This window comes from Dendrobium catenatum, unplaced genomic scaffold (assembly GCF_001605985.2).
Source record: "Dendrobium catenatum unplaced genomic scaffold, ASM160598v2 fragScaff_scaffold_716, whole genome shotgun sequence".
Classification (NCBI taxonomy): domain Eukaryota; kingdom Viridiplantae; phylum Streptophyta; class Magnoliopsida; order Asparagales; family Orchidaceae; genus Dendrobium; species Dendrobium catenatum.
Window position 1 is genome coordinate 19436153 of NW_021319178.1, and position 19149 is coordinate 19455301.

Consider the following 19149-nt stretch of genomic DNA (forward strand, 5'->3'; position numbering starts at 1 on the left):
TGACTATTATGAGGTGTATCAAATCAATTTTTCCTTATAAAAAATTAGTGGGATTTATATAAATACCTTATATTCTTATGTATTTGCATATATAACTCATAAATCTTTATGTTTACATACACAATACTCAAATATCTAAATCATATTAAAAAAATCATTAAGATTAAAAAATTTAAAAGAAAATACACATTTTAATGCATATATTTTGATGTGAATGAGAAATTGAAATATTGTATAAGTAAATATAAAAAAATTAGTTGTTTAATATATAAATAAATAAGAATTCCTTGTTATGTGTGTAAATCATTTAAAAATATTCATGATATGATGGTATAAAAAATAATTAAGTATTTTATATTTGAAATAATAAACAATAAAATTTATGTGGAAATTAGATTTAAGAAGAGAATTTTGATTTTATATGCCCCATAATAAAAACAATAGAAGAAATATGTTTGGAAAATATGCTTGAAAGTTCAACTAGCTAGAATGAAAAATACACTAAATAAGGGATAACGATAGATAGCTTTTTCAAAGTCAAAGTATATGTTATAAGTTTGAGGTGATTTGATCATTATTCAATCGAGGTTCGAATATGAATACTGTATTATGGTTCAAAGATGATTTGAAAATGGTTTGATTATGACATTAAGATGGTGCAAAATTTATTCAAATCTAGATCTTATATAGTTCAAAGAAGACTTAATTATGGTGTGATACATGCCAAAAAATGGATTGATTACTATTATTCTTCTATTCAATCACCATTTGATGATTGTTCAATTATAATTTGATTATGAATTACAACTCAAGCTTGTACACATGTTGTTAAAATTGATAATGGGACAAACAATCAAGCTTAGAGCACTATTCAATAGCCTCACAATGCTTCTTTGATCTCTTTCAATAAATTATTTTTTTTATTCACTGTAATTTTGTCTTTATCGAAGAACCATTTTTTATCATGTGCCTAAAATTTTTTAATAATATTATCACAAAATAGGAGTGTTTACTCTTGGTCAATTATAATTAAATTGTATTGATCTCTAAAGAATAAAACATGAGCTCATCACTCAAAGTTAACCCAATTCTCAATATAAGATGTTATAGTTAGATTCATTTACATATTTTGCAAAAATACATATAGAACTCAATTCTTTTTTAAGTCTTAGAAGATAAGTGACACTCATAAAAACTATCGCTCTTAAATTGCACTGTGATATTTATTACAAAATGATAAGCTCTATTGTGTCTCTAAAAAAAGGATGATAAAGTAGTGGCGATATTGTTATATCTATCAAAAATAAATGCCAAATTTTTTACTGTACTTATTGACTTGCTAAATCTGTTCATGAAATACAACCATTAATTATTATTTTTAGAGTCTACTACTAAAAATTCAATTGGATAAATTTGAGCATTAGCATCTTGTGCCATTGCCAAAAAAAGGTATCTCCACATTATGTATTCAAAAATATTCCAAATACTTACTACTATGTCGCATGCACTTTTAAAGCCTTGGATGCAAACACGCAAAAGAAATATAAGTATTTGAAATGTCCTTCATTGTCTTTCTAAGGATCAATAATGGCAATTAGATTTTTTCTATGAAGTATAATAAGATAAGATGATAGTTTTTGAAATGGTGCTTCAAAGGACCCTCTTACATAAGTGTTAGCCTGCTCACGACACCACTAAATCTTCTCATAGGATAAATCAATACCCTAGCATTCTTCACATATAATATGATTTCCTTTGGCTACAAGATCAAATGCAATGAGCTTATCCTTGATTTTAAATTGGAGATACTTAATTTTATGCTTTAACATTTGTAGGATGATAGTTATTTATCTACTCTCCATGACTTGAATTATTGCTTTTAGGCTCATGATACATGAAGAATAGGAAGGCATTGTCAATTTTCTATTTAGGTTGATCACAAGTTGGGGTTGTAATATCTAATGAATGTTGTATCATTGGAGCATTCATGGAACTTCTATCATCTGCAACTCGTATGTTCATAGTATGTCCTTTGTCCAAATTAAGGGTGTTAATAAGTGCCCAACTCGATAACTAGACCTGGATTTGACCCAAAAAAATGAGTTCGAGTTGGCCCATTTAATAAGCGGATCATATGTTGATCTAGAGTTCAGACATGTTTATTAAATAGGTCGGGTCTGGCTTGACCTACGAACCCAATTTTAACCCAATAGTGACCCATTTATTTATTTTTTCTTAATTTTTTTGCTTGTTGGTATGTTCATCTCATTTTTTATCAATTAACATATAACCCATAGTTAATGAATTATCTACTTTTTAAAATATGAAGTAAGATTCATGTCATCCAGGTTGCCAGCCAGTCGAGTAAGGGACCATGTTATTAACCCGTTTATTAATGGTTCGGTTTGAAGGGGTTAAAGTTGAGCCAATTTCAGGTCGAACTTGAACTCGACCAATTAACTCGTTTTGGCACCCCCATTCCAATTCATCGCCGATTTTTTATATGAGCCATGTCTACATCAATAGAAGATGATGAACTGATTGATCTTGAATTTCCTAGTTTAAATAATGATTCATAGTTGAAATCTTTTTTGGAGCAATAAATACAAATATAGGTGATCAATGTTATATGGATAAGGATATCTTATTAAAAAAATGCAATATTATAATATGTAAGTAATTTAGTTGGACAAATTAAAATTGTTGATTGTGCTCCACCAAAGCGAAGCATCACCATGATTTCAGACTAAATTATTTTGTTAGCAATATCTATCACTTTGTTTATAAGATTCATGAGATCTTCAAAGGAAATACTTCTTACTATCAATATTTGGCTTCATTATCCGATGAATATCCAACTGACTTATTTGACTTATTTAAATTCTCCTCTTTACAGTACAAATATGTTGATATTTTATTCAAGTTTAGAAAATAATTAGTTAGCAATAGTCTCAACATAGTTCAATCATGGATTGAACCGCATTCAATCATCATTCAAACATGTTGAAGCATTCATTGAACTATGTTTGAACAGTGGTCGAACACTATTTAAACTTTTTTGATCTGTAATCGAACAATGTTCAAAGATATGCTCTCCTTGGTCTATTGGTTGGGAGCTTTGGCTACCAACTAAGAGGTATTGTGTGAGTTTGCCTTTATTGGCCTAAATGTAAAAAAAAATAAAAAAAAAAATAAAAAAAAAAAATTGTGTGAATTATAATTAGGCCATGTTCGAACAATGATCTAAAAAAGTTTGATCAAGTAACGATTGAACACAATCTTTGGTACTCTTGAACAATACTCGTCATGGTTATAATAAGGCTTGAATATAGTTAGCACACATATTTTAACAAGTATCAATGCACATGCTTTTTTACTCTATATTACTTTGCATTAGAGATATCAAAATGAACTAATCTATGATACACATGAAAATATTAAAAAAAAAAACATTAATGTATGGGAAGAAAAATCCAACTTTAATGATGTGGTCACTCTTAAGTGGATAAATCTTAGATGAAAATATGACAAATAATTAAGGGAGAAAAATCAAAGCCATAAGGGCAAGACATGGGTTTTCAATAAAGCAAGATAAAGGTCAAAGCCGAGGTTTTTTATTTTTTTTATTATTTTTTTGAAAATGAGGATATCTACCTGCTGTTATTCTCAAAAGAGATGTATGATGGTGTAACTAATACACACATATTTATTTTAAAAATTGATAGGCATAATTTTATAATTTTTTTATTATGAGATATATCATATATGTAATTAAATTAGCATTAAGAATATAATAAAAATTATGCGACTCAAAAAAACTGTTTGGAAAAATTTAATATAAAACGTCACAGTCTTCACTTAAACCTTCCAACCAAAAAGCCTCTTAAGAAATTTCATTAATGAAGTTTGCGGCTTGCTCCACAGTTTGAGCCTGCCGCTAGCTTTCTCCCTGTTAGCTCGTTTTACAATCATCGCCGATGAGCATCCACTGCTGCTACTGCGGCGGGCGGTGGCCGGAAAATGGAAGTTATAATCGGCAGTCTTTTCTCCGACATGACGTCCCCTCCATCCCTCATAGTAAAAACTTCATATTTTCCATCCCGCTGCCTTCTTCTAGGTTTTCTCTAGGGTTTAAGCTTCATTGCTTACCGTATTCTACGACCCCTGCTCCTAAGAATCAGGACGGAGCCTCCTTTCTTTCGATCCTTAAAATCCTAAAATCTAAACAAGCCCAAGACTTCCCTGACGAAACAATAGATTCTCTAGTGTCCGTTCTCAGCCCCAAGATGCAAACCATCCTTCTCAAGAAACAGAAGGATTGGAGGAAATCCCTCTACCTCTTCCGGCGGATGAAGTTCGCGAAGGACTACTCTCCCAACCCAATTCACTATAATATTATCCTTCGGTCACTCGGAAAGGCCCAGAGATGGGACGAGCTCCGGCTCTGTTGGATTGAGATGGCCAAAGATGGAGTTTTACCGACTAATAATACATATGCTACCCTAATAGATGTTTATGGGAAGGCTGGTCTCGTAAAGGAAGCCCTTTTGTGGCTTAGGCACATGAAATCTAGAGGTCTTTTCCCTGATGAGGTCACCATAAACACCGCTGTGCAGGTTTTGAAGGATTCCGGGCAGTTTGATCTTGGTGAAAGGTTATTCAAAGGTTGGTGTGATGGAAAAGTTGAACTGGATTGTCTTGATCTTAGTTATGATGGCTCTACTGACTCCAGTGTGTTTAGTTCCAAGCATTTTCTGCTGACTGAATTATTTAAATCTGGTGGTCGGGCTCCTGTTTCTCAAATTGCTTCAGGCTTGGCTAGAGATCCACAGAAACCCAGGCGTGCAGCCACTTATAATACCTTAATAGATTTATATGGGAAAGCAGGAAGATTGAAAGATGCTTCGAACGCATTCCTGCAAATGTTGCAGTCAGGGGTAGTGCCAGATATTCTCACTTTTAATACCATGATAAGCATTTGCTGTTCCCATGGGCATCTGTTGGAGGCCGAGTCTCTACTGGGTAAAATGGAAGAGAGGAGGGTTCACCCTGATACTAAAACATTCAACATTTTTATGACTTACCATGCTTCCAATGAAGATGCTGAGAATGTGTTGAAGTGTTACAGAAAGATGAAAGAGTCTGGTCTTCATCCGGATGTTGCAAGTTTCAGAATAATCTTACAAATTTTGTGTGAGAGGAAGATGATATCTGAAGTTGAGGGTGTGATAGAGGAAATAATGGAATTAGGTTCTATTGTTGATGAGCAGTTACTGCCAGTTGTTATGAAGATGTACATCAACGAAGGATTTCTTGACAAGGCATTTATTTTCTTTGAGAAGCATTTCTATAGTGGAGACGTTTCCTCTAAGAATTGTGCTGCAATAATTGACTTATATGCAGAGAAAGGCTTTTGGAAGGAAGCCGAGGAAATCTTCTTAGCAAAGAGGAAGCTGGGCTCTAAGAAGGATATTGTTGAGTATAATGTCATGATTAAGGCATATGGAAAGGGTAAGCTATATGAGAAAGCTCTAGATCTATTTGAGATAATGCGACGGACCGGACCTTGGCCAGATGATTGTACTTATAACTCACTCATTCAGATGCTTTCTGGAGGTGATTTACCTGACAAGGCAAGTGAATTTCTGAGCCAAATGAGAAAGTCGGGTTTCATGCCTCGATGCGAGTCTTTCTGTGCTGTTCTAGCCAGTTATTGCCGTTCTGGTTTTCTTTCCAAGGGTGTTCAAATCTATAAAGAAATGATGGCTTGTGGTGTTGAGCCTAATGAACTTGTTTATGGTTCTTTGGTTGATGCTTTTGCTGAATCTGGGAGAATAGATGAAGCATTGGAATACTATAATATCATGGAAAAATCTGGAATGAAAGCCAATCGTATAGTCCTTACATCTTTAATTAAGGCTTATGGAAAGGTTGGCTGCTGGAAAGAAGCTCAGGAGTTGTATGGAAAGATGAAGAAGTTGAAAGATGGTCCAGATGCCATTGCCTCAAATTGCTTGATCAATCTATATGCTGGTCTAGGAATGGTGAATGAAGCAAAATTAATCTTTGATGACTTGATAAGAAACTGTCAAGCTGATGAAGTTTCCTATGCAACAATGATGTATCTTTATAAAAGCATGGGTATGTTAGATGAGGCTACTGATATTGCTCAGAAGGTGGAGCAATCTGGCTTTCTGACAAATTGTGCTTCATATAATAACGTTATGGCTTCTTATGCAGTCAATGGAAAGCTAAAAGAATGTGGCGAATTATTGCACAAGATGCTAACACAAAAAATTCTACCTGATGCTTCTACATTTAAAATTCTTTTCACTATATTGAAAAAGGGAGGATTTCCATCAGAGGCAATAATTCAGCTGGAATCATCATATATAGAAGGAAAACCTTTTGCTAGGCAGGCTGTGGTAACTTCATTGTTTTCAGTTGTAGGATTGCATAGTTTTGCACAACATTTATGTGAAGTATTGGTAAATGATGGTGTAAAACTTGAGTCCTTTGCCTGCAATGCTGCGATTGGAGCTTACGGAACCGCCGGCGAAGTTGATAAAGCCTTGAATGTGTACATGAGAATGCAGGATGATGGTCTCAGACCGGATCTTGTAACTTATGTTCATTTGGCAGGTTGTTATGGCAAAGCAGGAATGATTGAAGGGTTGAACAGGATTTATGGCCTTTTAAAATATGGGAAGATCGACCCTGCTGAATCTCTCTACAAGGCCTTGATATGCGCTTATGAGGAAGCTGGTAGAGATGACCTTGCTGCGCTGGTTGATCAAGAGATGAGATTTAGCTTCCAAAATGATGAGCAAATCTGTGATGATTAGGGATTTTAATATATTTCCAATGTAAATTTCAAGCAGATCAAACGTGTTTAGGAATTTTACTATATTTATTTGTAAGCTTTTAGTCTTGTTCTTGAGATTTTTGAAGCATGTAAAAAAAAAGCCTACTAGGACGTCCTTCTAATGAACTGTTGAATTTTTGTTTTGTTTGTATTTTGATTGTAGCTGAAGCACACCTTGCGGGAAAAGGACATGTGAGGTTAATTATACTCTTCTTTCGTAACTATTGGTTGTCATAGAAGCTGTAGTCTTCTCATTTACTCCGGACTAGGACAAGGCTCAACCGCATCAAGGGCATATACCATGACTGAAATGAAAAATTATTATGTGCGGGTCTGGATTCGTCCGGAGACCAATAAAAATGCGTCACATCGCCCCAAAAATGTACAGCACTCGGTACTGCTCGGTACCGAGCGCGGAACCGGATGGGAGAACCGTCTGGTGTCCGCACAGAATAATTGCTCGACTGAAAGGGCTTCTTTATTTCGAGGTAACTAGGTACATGCTTAATCCTCATGTTGCCTTGAAACAAAAATTATCTCTTTAGGTTTGGAACTTTGGATCCTTTTTTCAGTTGTCTGCTTTGCTGTTACATTTGGCTCCATGACTTGGTTAGCAAATCCTAGTGACAGAAACCAAGAATGTTATCATTAAATGTAGTATTAAGATTTATGTGCCTGTATCTAAACAGCATACTGTCTCTTCATATGTAGGATTTATTGCCAGTGGTTCTGTTACTTAAACAAAAAACAAAATAAGTCTTCAAAAGTGTAGGTTGATTCAGATGCAGTATAATACTTCACAAAAGGTCGGCCAAGCAGAACCTTTTTTTTTCCCTTCTTCATTATGGGGACCTATCATTTTAATTAAATATGCTTATAGCTTACCTTCCATAACTGGATGTTGACTACAACTTTTAACTATCAAGGTATTTAAATCAAGTTGCCCAGATGCCAAATTTATTCCTTTTGCACCCTGAATGGTTTTATAAGTATTTTTCTTTAATTTGAACTCCCTAGTTCTTCATGGTTACCATATAAATGTTTTTTTTTTTTTTTGGAATTGGAATAATCTTGTTGGTGTGAGTTAATATAAATTAATGTTTCGAAAATCAAAGGCATGGGGTGAGGTATTTTTCTGATCTTGATGCATGGTTGGATAGGCCTTAGAGACAGGATACGAAATGAGCATATACGTGAAAAGGTTGGAGCAGCTCTAGTGGAAGATAGGATTAGAGAGAGTTGCCTTAGATAATTTGGTCACCTAAAATGGTGGCCGTCCGATGACCTTATTAGAAAAGTAGATATATTAGATTTGACTTATGTTAAGAAAGGTAGAGGTAGGCCTAAAAAGACTTGATTAAAAAATATTATAAATGATATTTATTTTTTAGATTTAGATGAGAATTTGACTCTTAACAGAACACAATGAAGTTAAAGGATTCATGTAGCATACCCCACATAGTGGGATAAAGACTTTTTATTATTGTTGTAGTCATATTCTTTAACATAAGGTTTGTTTATAATACTTGGCGTATGGAGTCGAGCAATATATGTTTCCCAACCAAGAATGAGCTATTTCATATTTAGTACTTTCTTGTGCAGAGCTTAGCTTGTAATAATAAGATAAATATTATTTTTTTTTCTATTTATACTTGGATAACTAATCTCTCATCTGCACATTGCGATGTTTTTTTTTTCTTGCTCAGCTCCTGATTAGAGATGGGAACAATGAAGCTCTAAAATATATATCCTTAAAAGATTATGATGGCTCACCAACTTATATATTGAGATCCATACATATAAACTTGAATAGAAAAAATATTAATTTTATGAGTGCTAAATATTACTCTACAGGAGTATAGAGGATCCTTCTTACCAATAGAAAAAAGATTAAACACTTTGAAATCCAAGCCTACAAGATCGGGTATGTGGCCAGACAGTCGACGAAAGCAATTCATCCCCTCATCCATTGCGAGTAAAAAAAAAAAAAAGAATCAAGATATATAATAAGTCACGTGAGAATCTTTACAGAGATTACTAAAAAAACAAATACTTTGATTAAAAGAAGCAGTATCTTAATAGAAATACTATTCAACATAAATATTCAGTTCGATAAAAACTGTAGTGGTTAATCCATAATTACTAAAATGTTTTTTTTTTCCTTCTCTATCTTTGCCACTAGCCTGAGTTAGTTGTCAGAGAAAATTCACAGAATAGATCTCAGTTGAGCTAAAAAAATTCATTTCTGTTCATGTTCAGAACTAGCAGATCGTCCTGGGCTCTGTGATTCATCCACTTTTGGATCTTCAGATGGCTCCTCCTCTGTTCTCTGCGACAAATTTTCTTTAGTTAAATTACCTTCAATAAAGTCTCTAGTTTCCAACGTTGGTTGCTCTAAAACTTGGCTGGCCTCAACATCTGTAGATTTATTTTCAGTCGAAGTAATCTTTTGGGCAATCTCCGAAGATTCTGAGGGCTTCAAAGCAAGAAAATCTGCTTCTTTAAAAATACCAACAACTACTTCATTAGAAGCATCAAGAGATGCTTCAGTGGTTGTGGATATCGCTTTAGGAACGTCTGAAGCGTCTGAAACATTGGAGGGTTTGGAAACTTCTGAAGAGGTCACCAGAGAAAGAACTGTGAGATCATAACCATTTGAACTTTTAGAAGGTGTCTCCATAGAAATGTCTGATAGTCCTGCAGATTCAGTAGCTGCACCTTCAAGGAAAAGCTTCGTAGTTTTGGGAATAGTTGGAGATTCTTTAGCTTGAATAAGTTGAATAAATTCAGCGTTCTGTGCAGTACCAGCCTGTGAAGAACCAGGTCCTTGGTTAATAGTACCTTCTTCAACTGAAGGGGCAAAGCCATTTCTTCCAAGCATAGGGAGGTGAGGGGCAATGTCATTTTCAGCTGAAACAGGGACAGAAAGACGGGGATCAAACACCATACCCGTCAGAATGGGGCCTGAGCTACCCACTTGAACAGTTAACAAATATCCAGCGTCAAATACTCCAATAAAAGAGCAAGAAACCTCTTGACCCACTAAGCTATCGTTGGTACTGGGACTTTGAAGGACTGTACATCGCTTGCTTCTTTTATTAGGTTCAGATTCGGGTACTTCATCCTTTCTAGGGCGTCCCCGCTTGCGCTTTATGGGTGTAACAGATGGGTCATCTGAATCGTGCTGTTGATTTGGCTGGGCCATATTCGGATTTGGAGAAACAGTGCTCATTGGTCTATTGAGAGTGGATCATCTGAAGAAAGGAAGTTGGCATCTGATTAATTAATAGAAGTTTCAAACATGGAAAGAACACAACTGGCAATATACAAGATTGTAATCATTAACCTATATTTAAGCTAACTAATGAATTTCATTAACATATTTGATGGCTTTAAATGAAGATCACTACAATAACAGCATGCACAACTTTTGGTGCGCTTTCTGCAAAGGGTTTAAATGAAATCAACAATCTTTATTTTGAGGGTCGAGGGGCTGTTGGGAAGGCACCCTCACAGTCCCCAGGCTCCATCTCTTCTTGATGCAATATTTCATCTATTATGCACCAACACTTCCCCTCAAAGAGATATGCAATGTCCGACATGTATTATACACGACACGCCTCCGACAAATGTCAGACATGCCAAATGCGTGTACGATTAAACAAATATAAAAAATAAATTGAATACATGTGTTTGTTAAGCATCTTAACTATTTTATAAATTTTTTTCATATAATTTCTTACATTTCAAATTTTTATTTATTAAAAAAATTAAAAGCTATATTTTATATCTACTCTCTATAGTCCCAAAATTAATACTCGCACTCAATATCCCATTGTCCGAACATTCTCATTTTCATTTCTCTTTGACAAGTCGCAGCTAGGGTTTCACGACAAACCCTGATGTCATCTCAACATCAACGTTTCAAAGCCATTTAAACATCAATCTAACGTTGTCTTCAAACTAATGCTCATCTCAATTTTGTTAATGTTGTCCCAACATCGACAACTAATACCATATCAACATCGATGGCCGGAGTCGTCTCAACATTAACACCCGATGCTTATTGCACAATATTGGATGTCGGACTTGCGACAACATTATTATCTCGTCTCTTGATGCCTAACACACGACATCAAAGCCCAACTCTTAACATTCTAATATTAATCATTTTAAGCACAAAACATAGTTAAATAACTTATTATTTTTTAGTTATTCATAGTATTTTGCTTATTCAATTTCTATACACTATTTTTAAGACATAAAAATTATAATGACATGTCCAACCTATAGCCATGCTTATATTTTCAATAATTGACGTGTCCTGTGTCCGTGTCACCGTGTACTTGTCCATGAATCATAGCATTTCATTAACCATAATGACAACAAATTAAGTAGACATAAAGCATACAACATGCAAATTGAAGTAACTGTTAACCGGACATAATGGAGAAAAAACATACAATCTTGAATACTAATCTCAGTTAAATGTAACATCACCATGAATCTTAAGGAAACTTGAAGCCTTTCATTAATACATTATGATATATGCAAAGGGGTACATAAATAAATCACCAGCCAAATAAGTTTACCTGAACAAGGATATTTAGTAATTATTCATGTTTCAAGATGGTGGATGATCATTCGTTTTGATAAAGTACCACTTCTTGAACAGAAAAAACAGGCTATTTATTACATTTAGAATTTGGTTGGCTGCATTATTAGGTTACCGCTTTGATTTCGCTGCATTTAAGCTTTTTTTTTGGCTGTTTTCTATAAGGCAAAAGGAATTAAAAAAACTTAAGGGGGATTGAAATACCCTAAAACCTATGTTTTCCTTGCATTTAGAAATTAATCTAATCGGGCAACGTCCAAATCCCATTGGTTGCCAATTTGCAAGCCAAAGTGATGGTTAAAAAACATAAAATTTACGGTTATAATTGGAATATTTTCTTTTGCCTCGTTTAGTTTGTCACTAAAATAAGTAATTAAATTTCCATCTTTGACTCAAACACCTGCAATTTTAATTTCAGACAAAACACACAAAACATCAAAAACTTTAAAAAAATCAGATAATCTAAGTACACGGGTATTAGGAATAATCTCTTAATATAATTAAAAGCACGCTCACGAGGCTTTATCCATTTAAATTATCTCTTCTTAATGAAATTAATAATTGGTGCTACTATAATAATAAATCTATTAATAAATTATAGGTATAAAGTACGCAAACTATGAAAACTTTGAACAACATGCATATTGGTAGCCGTTAATCAATCCTTAATCAATTTAACATATATAAAAATACACAAATATCACAGTGGTGGATACTAAAAGCCTAATAATATGATGGTGTAACAAAAGGACACTTCCTTATATTTAGATACAATGTTCAAATTGAAACTTTTAGCCGACCCCACATAGTGGGATAAAGGCTTGATGTTGTTGTTGTTGTTCAAATTGAAACTTTTAAAAGAATTTTCAAAATTGTACTAATATTATATTCTACGTTTATTGTAAATTAGAATGTCATTAAAATACACAACCTAAAATATTCCTATAAAGATCAAACAACATGATTTCATTAAAGTATTTGGCATATTATTTAATCCAAAAGGAAAAATCAACTTGTTGGATCCAAAATTGCCCGTGAATCAAGCTGAACTTTTACTAAGAGTATTGCATGAAAAGAAAGAAAAAAAACATATAGAGAAATCTCAAAAATATCCCCAAGACTATTCGTGTATGACCAATTTAGCCCTGGAGTATCACGTTGCCCTAATTTAATCCCATGACTATAGAAAATTGATCTAAAATAGTCCCTCATATTGTAATTATAATATAAAATTGATCACAATTTAGTCTCTAAACTTTATGAAAGTAATCACTAATCACAAAAGAATTATTTTAGATTAATTTTATATAGCCAAGGTACTAAATTGAATCAACATCAAACTCTAGGACTAAAATGATTATTACAAATAGTCCGGGAACTATTTTGAAATATATATATATATATATATATATAGAGAGAGAGAGAGAGAGAGAGAGAGAGAGAGAGAGAGAGAGAGAGAGAGAGTTTTAGAGTTCAAAAATTGGAAATTTTATTAGAATAAACTTGGGTACAGAGAATTGTATAACCTTAGTTTTCCTTTTTTAACCCTATTTATAAGTTTAGATAAAAGTTTTAATGTTCCAGAATTGATACATACATAAAAATACAAAAAATATAAGAGTTTTACAATTTAATTTCTCTTATTTACATTAGCTAGCAATTTGATGAAGTCAGACTGTCAATTCATTAGAAAACCCAGTATGAGAAAGTTTCCCGCCGAGCTAGCAAGAAATCATAAACGTGGCATGCATAAGTATATGAATTAATGATTAATAGTCTCGCATAAAGAAAGTCGTCCAGTTGATAAGTCATTTATGCTGACTTCGTAAGTCATATTCAACTGCTTGGGACCAGTTCAGTTGTTGACTTAAATGAATTCCTCTTGATTTGAGACTAAGTTGACTTAGATTGAAAATTTGCCAACTTGACTCGAATCAAGCTAACTTGACTTAAACTCGGCTTTTCGAATAATTTGTTGTACATTTAACTTCCTAGTTCTCTTGTATTTTTGGAGGTTTACTTTATAAATTTGCCGACTTGACTCGCCTCCACCGGCATGATTCGAGAAATTTACTACCATAATTAAAAAATATTGATACTCTTAGATACAGGTTGATCACACCGTATTTTTAAAAAATATTACCCACCAATCAAATTACTATCCTGATTGTTTACGGTGATGATATATCATAACTAGCAATGATGAAAAAAAAAATTAAGAGACTAAAATCGATTTAAAGACAATGAATTTGAAATTAAGGATGTGAGAGCCATAAAATATTTTACGGGCATGAAAAATGCAATGCTAAAAAAAGGTATATTTGTCTCTTAAAAAATATAATGGATCTTTTAAAAGAAACATAGATGATGAGATAAAAATATGCAAATACTCTTATGGATCCCATCAACAAAATAGAATCAAATGGCAACACACTCCAAGTTGACACAAAAAGATATTAGTATATGATTAGAAAAAAATATTTATATCTTCCATGCTTATCTTGATATTTGTTACTCTATTAGTGTTGTTAGCCGATTTATGAATAATCTCACTAAAGAACAATTGGACATAGATATAATCTACAAGAAACTAAGATAATTACAAACTAAAAGTCTATTTTTTAAAAAAGGAAACAAATAAGAGTGTAAAAATCTTTATTGATGCTAACTGAGTTGGACTCACAACTGATAAAAATCCATCTCTCGCTATTTATTATTTGTATGGGGAAATCTCATCAACTAGAGGAGTAAAAATATGCAGTGATTTCTTAAAGTAGTACCGAAGAAGAAGTTAGGGCCATGGCTCATAAAATTTGTGAGGAATGTAGCTCAAAAAGTTATTGAAGACCTAAACATCCATATTAAATAACTAATGGTTATAATATGCGACAACCAAGCTAAAATTGGAATTGTCAAAGATCTAGCCCACCATGATAGAGCTAAACATCTGGAAATTGACCGACATTTTATAAGAAAAAAAAAATATCTGAGAACAACTCAACTACAATACTGATGAGGACATCGTCAGCATTGTCGACGCCGGAGATCGACGGCCACGAGCATGACTTGTATTTTGTCATTTTATGTAGTAGCGTATTTTATTTTGATGTTTTTCCATTTTTACCCTTATGGGTATTTGGTCGTTAATGTAGCCCGAGGGGCATTTTAATCTTTTGTTTTTCTTTGTCATTGTGAGGCCTATTTATATGGCCATTCTCTTGTAATAATTTAGTTTTTTTGATGAATGAAAATTTGCCACTTTATGTTCTCTTTGTGAGTGCAAGCCTCCACGATCTCTTGGTGAGTTCGTAGGAGAAAACTAGATCTCTTTGTGAGTTCTAGGTTTTCTTATCCTTTTCTTTTCTTTTGCGTATCTTGATCAAGTCATCGTTGCGCGGATTTGGATTAAAAATTATTTCGTGGGAAATTGAATTTTCACTCGTCGAATTCCTAGAAATTTTCCCTTTCGTCCTTCCCCTTGCATTTGCCGTCGCCTAACATTGCCCTACTCGGAGCCGCCGGCCACCTTGGCTGCATCCTCCCGCCGGCCAACCTCCCTCTAGATTTTTGTCCACGGGTACAGTCCCTCCCGTGCAGCCCTCTCCCCTCCCCTCCACCGGTCCTCAACTCCAGCATAGCCTGAGCCGTGAGCCATCTTTTTTCTCAGCTTACAGAATTCTTTTCTGCACCCCTTTACTGCCAATTCTCCCTGTGATTGCCCAACCCGTGGGAATTGAGCATTCAATGCTTGCTTAATTGGCTCATTCAATCAGCCATATTAAGCAATTAACCACTAGCCTCTAATTTCAATTTGAATTTCAAAAGGATGCTTATTACGTACACCCGTGAAAGGAAACTTTCCTTTTAGTGAAATCTGATTTTACTACAGGTTTTAATTAAAATCTGTTACTTAATCAAGTGGGCCCCACCTCATCAAAACCGAAAACCCCTTCTCTCTCTCCCATATGGCCGGCCATTTCAACCCCATCGCTTCCCTCTCTAATTGCCACCTCATCACCTCTTAATTACCTCCCAAATGCCTCCCCACTCCAACGTAAATTCAGTTTTTATTCTCAGATTTGGAAATCTGAGAGTGGAAAGCAAAGTTATTCCCTCAGATTTTCTCTCCACCGTGACTTCATGGGGCTTATTCTCCCTAAGCTATGCTGCTGAATCTTCTTCCCTAAAATGAGTGGAATTCCTCTCAGATTTCTGAGAGAGGAAGAGCTAAAACATTTCAGATTTCGGGCAACTGGGACGTATAATAGCTGTCCAAGAATTGCAAGCTCCGGCTACTTATCCAAGAACGACGATCTAAGGGTCCTTCTTCCTCGGAGTGATCTCGGTTCTAATGTGGAGACGCTTCTTCCGCTAAAGCCTAGATTAGTTGAGCGTACGGGTTCCAAAGGTGAAAGTTCTTATTATTAAATTGTGGATTTTTGTTCACCGTCGTAGTTTTACAATTTGAACTTTGCGTTTTCTTAAATTGTTTGGTTTCCAGATTTTGCTCTTCCTTGCCTAAGCAAGTTAAAACCGAGAATTCTAATGATCACTCTTTTATTATAAACGATAATTTTATTTTGGGTTATTAAGTTTCAATTGCTCTCTATAATTTCTTAAAGTAACTCCATCGCATGTACGTTTCACATCACCTAATCTTACTTGAGTAAACTTTGTGAATCTTAATGAATTTCATGTGCAATCCTTGAATGTTTTACATCAATCTCTATAAGCAATGCAATAGGAAATAGAAGGGCATAATCCATATATATTCTTTCTCTACTGCAGGTTCTATTGGCAGGCGGCAGCATTTAAGAATTGATCACCATTAGCTATTCCTTTTGTTTCAGATTACTTTTCAATTTTTCTATTGGATAAAGGGAACTCCCTTTGCAGAAGATCAGGGTGTAATAATTTGTTTTAAAGTTGTTATGGATATTATAAATATATTCTTTTTTATAAAATTGAATAGTTGTTTTCTTAATGCTACCATCCATATATTAGCAACTGTGGTTGTAAAAAGAAGCTTATTATCACTGAAAATTTTCTAAAATGAAGCAACAAAACAATAGTCAAATGAGGCAATAGTTGTGGCCTGAAAAGTAAAATAGTGCGAAAGTGTCAGACCACTGGACCGGTCCAGCCGGTCCAGTTGGGACCGGTTCACGGGCGAAAATCGCAAACAGGCGAAGAATCCGCCTCTGGCGGAGAACGAGCGGCTCGTCCGTCCCCGTAGAGCCGTTTAGGAAGTTTTTTTTAGCATTTTGAGAGGGAAATTTGGATGTAGGGACTGTTTAGGGAATTCCTTTTGATTTGTATGCATTAAATAGATGTTTTTCCTAGGGTTTGGGCATCTTGAATTTGGCTGAAATTTGAGATCTCTTAGATTTAGGTTTTCTTTGGGCTCTTGGCGTTGCCAGAGATTTGAGAGAGATCGATCCTCCTCTCGAATTGAGGATCAATTGTATCTTGCTATTTTATTCATCTTCTAGTGAAATACAAGCCTTCTACTTGTGTTTTCTAGCTGTTTTCCCTATTTCCTGCAGTTTTACTGTTGTGGACAGCAGTTTCGCTGTTGTATTTGTACTGGTTTGGGTTAGGATTGCTTGCGAACTCAAGTATTACCTTAGGGTTACTTGCGAACTCAAGTAGTTCCTATCAGAAAGCTATCCCAAATATACTATTAATAATTCCTGGTGCTATGGGAAAAGAATAGGTCGGTTGATATGGTTAAACCAATCTGGTCTGGTCCAAAAAAACCTGTTACATATATTCTCTTCAAATGGATTTGTGAACTTTAAATTTCCAAAAAAAAAAGGATTGGTGTACTACACATTTTAAATCCCATTATGTTTTTTTTTTTTAATTTCATGCTTCTTCGGTTTTGTTTTGTTTAATTTCATGCTTCTTCGGTTTTGTTTTGTGTTTTCATTTTATTTATTCTTTCTTTTTTTTTGGTTTGTTTCAGATTACTTTTCAAATTTTCCATTGGAGAAAGGGAACTCCCTTTGCAGAATATCAGGGTGTATATAATAATCTGACATGGTGGGAGCAGATTGAAAATGACAAGTAGCTTAGACGTAATCGGAAGTTTTTGACTGTTGTTCCTCTTGTCTTGTGAGTATTTTAACTTGCGTATGATTGCTGACAATTTGCGAGGAAAAAATTATTGCACTGGTCGAACTATTTTATTGGTAACTACCACCTCATTCTTTCATGTAGAATTGCTCTTTAGTCTTTATTCTTTTTTCTTTTCTGTGAAGTCAATTTGAGAACATAATAAAAGATTCATTGATGCTACATATTTATTTTCTAGGATATGGATGCCAATGTTATCATCACTTTTTTTATTAATTAAAGATGATATTGTGTCCGTTTCAATAATCTGTTAATTTTTCAATGATTTTTATTATCTTGTATTCTTTCTTGGTTTTTATCTAAAGAAGACTGATTTTTGGATCATGTGCTCCTCCTCTCTTTTTAAACTCCTTGAGAGCTATGTTCCACGGATACTCCTATTTATGAGGCATGCTGTATCGGACACGTGTCAGATACGGATATGCCTCCGATACGGCACGGATACGTGTCGGATACGGCTTTGTCGTGTCCAATTAAAATATTATTTAAATTTGATCAGACACGTGTATCGCTTGGTACTCGGTATTGCTTAGTACTCGGTGCTGCTCGGTACCGCTTGGTACCAAGCGATACTAGAACTCGGTACTTGTCGGTACTCGGTACCGCTCGGTATTGCTCGGTACAGAGCAATACTAGAACTCAGTACTGCTCGGTACTGCTTGGTACCGCTCGGTACCGGAACTCGGTTCCAGAAATCGGTACCGCTCGGTACTGCTCGGTACATAGGGGTATTGAATGGTACCAAGCAGTGCCGAGAAGGTAGAGAAAATTTTAAAACAACTCTTACAATAAAAATTTGTTCCGAGGGCGCTGCCCCTTGACCCCGCAGGTCGAACCCCGCTAGGGGGCAGCGCCCCCTTGGACCCCCGGCATAGGCGCAACATATCTATACTTTTTATTTAAAAATTTCATGTCTCAAATTCATGTGGATTAATTGTGTCAATCCTTTGTACTTTTAATTAAAAACTTCATATGGTGGACAATTTATGTTTTTGTTATTGTACTAGACATTTAAATATTTAATGCTTACTTTTATTTTTATATTATAAGATACAATGCTAGTAATGCTACAAATGATGTTGCTTTCAATTTTTTTTTGTCATTTCAAATATTATGCTTTGATTAATTTGTTATTTTTTATGTATGATTTATATATTATAATGCCGTATTCGTGTCGTATCCGTATCCTGTTTGTTTTAGAATTGCTGTGTCCCGTATCCGTATCGTGTCGTATCCGTGTTGTCGTATCCGTATCTGTGCAACATAGCTTGAGAGTTACTACATAAATGGCACAAAATGCTATGTAAATAGCGTTCGGATGTAAATTCGTAGAATATATATTCATTGATTTGTGTCATGGCGACTTCTTGTCTGAAGAAGCAAACGTTTAAACATTGGACATACAGTGACTAAAAACGCCCATCTTAAAACAGGCAAAATACTGAGAAACTAAAAAACCATTATAATTAATGAAATTAGTACCATTCCATTATTTTTCTTTGGATGATGATTTTTAAGCTCCAAAATCCTA

The 19149-nt window shown here is 34.5% G+C and overlaps 2 protein-coding genes and 1 long non-coding RNA gene across 3 annotated transcripts; 2 read left to right on the forward strand and 1 right to left on the reverse strand.

Moving 5' to 3' along the window:
* The first annotated feature begins 3873 nt into the window (after nucleotides 1-3873).
* LOC110107030 (pentatricopeptide repeat-containing protein At1g73710) lies at nucleotides 3874-7575 on the forward strand. Its single transcript, XM_020837164.2, has 2 exons — nucleotides 3874-6916; nucleotides 7029-7575. Exon 1 carries the CDS (start codon nucleotides 3978-3980, stop codon nucleotides 6843-6845), a length of 2868 nt encoding a protein of 955 aa, XP_020692823.1. The 5' UTR covers nucleotides 3874-3977; the 3' UTR covers nucleotides 6846-6916; nucleotides 7029-7575.
* A 1274-nt stretch (nucleotides 7576-8849) lies between these two features.
* Nucleotides 8850-10182, reverse strand: LOC110106982. The gene has a single exon (XM_020837097.2). It carries the CDS (start codon nucleotides 10095-10097, stop codon nucleotides 9105-9107), a length of 993 nt encoding a protein of 330 aa, XP_020692756.1. The 5' UTR covers nucleotides 10098-10182; the 3' UTR covers nucleotides 8850-9104.
* Nucleotides 10183-14496: 4314 nt separating this feature from the next.
* LOC114579951 lies at nucleotides 14497-17861 on the forward strand. Its single transcript, XR_003701209.1, has 2 exons — nucleotides 14497-16387; nucleotides 17449-17861. It is a non-coding gene; the product is annotated as an uncharacterized LOC114579951 (long non-coding RNA).
* The last annotated feature ends 1288 nt before the right edge of the window (nucleotides 17862-19149 follow it).

What these genes read in the sequence shown, in the direction of transcription:
- LOC110107030 (XM_020837164.2), top strand. Translation starts at nt 3,978, where the DNA reads ATGAGCATCCACTGCTGCTACTGCGGCGGGCGGTGGCCGGAAAATGGA.
- LOC110106982 (XM_020837097.2), bottom strand. Translation starts at nt 10,097, where the DNA reads ATGAGCACTGTTTCTCCAAATCCGAATATGGCCCAGCCAAATCAACAG.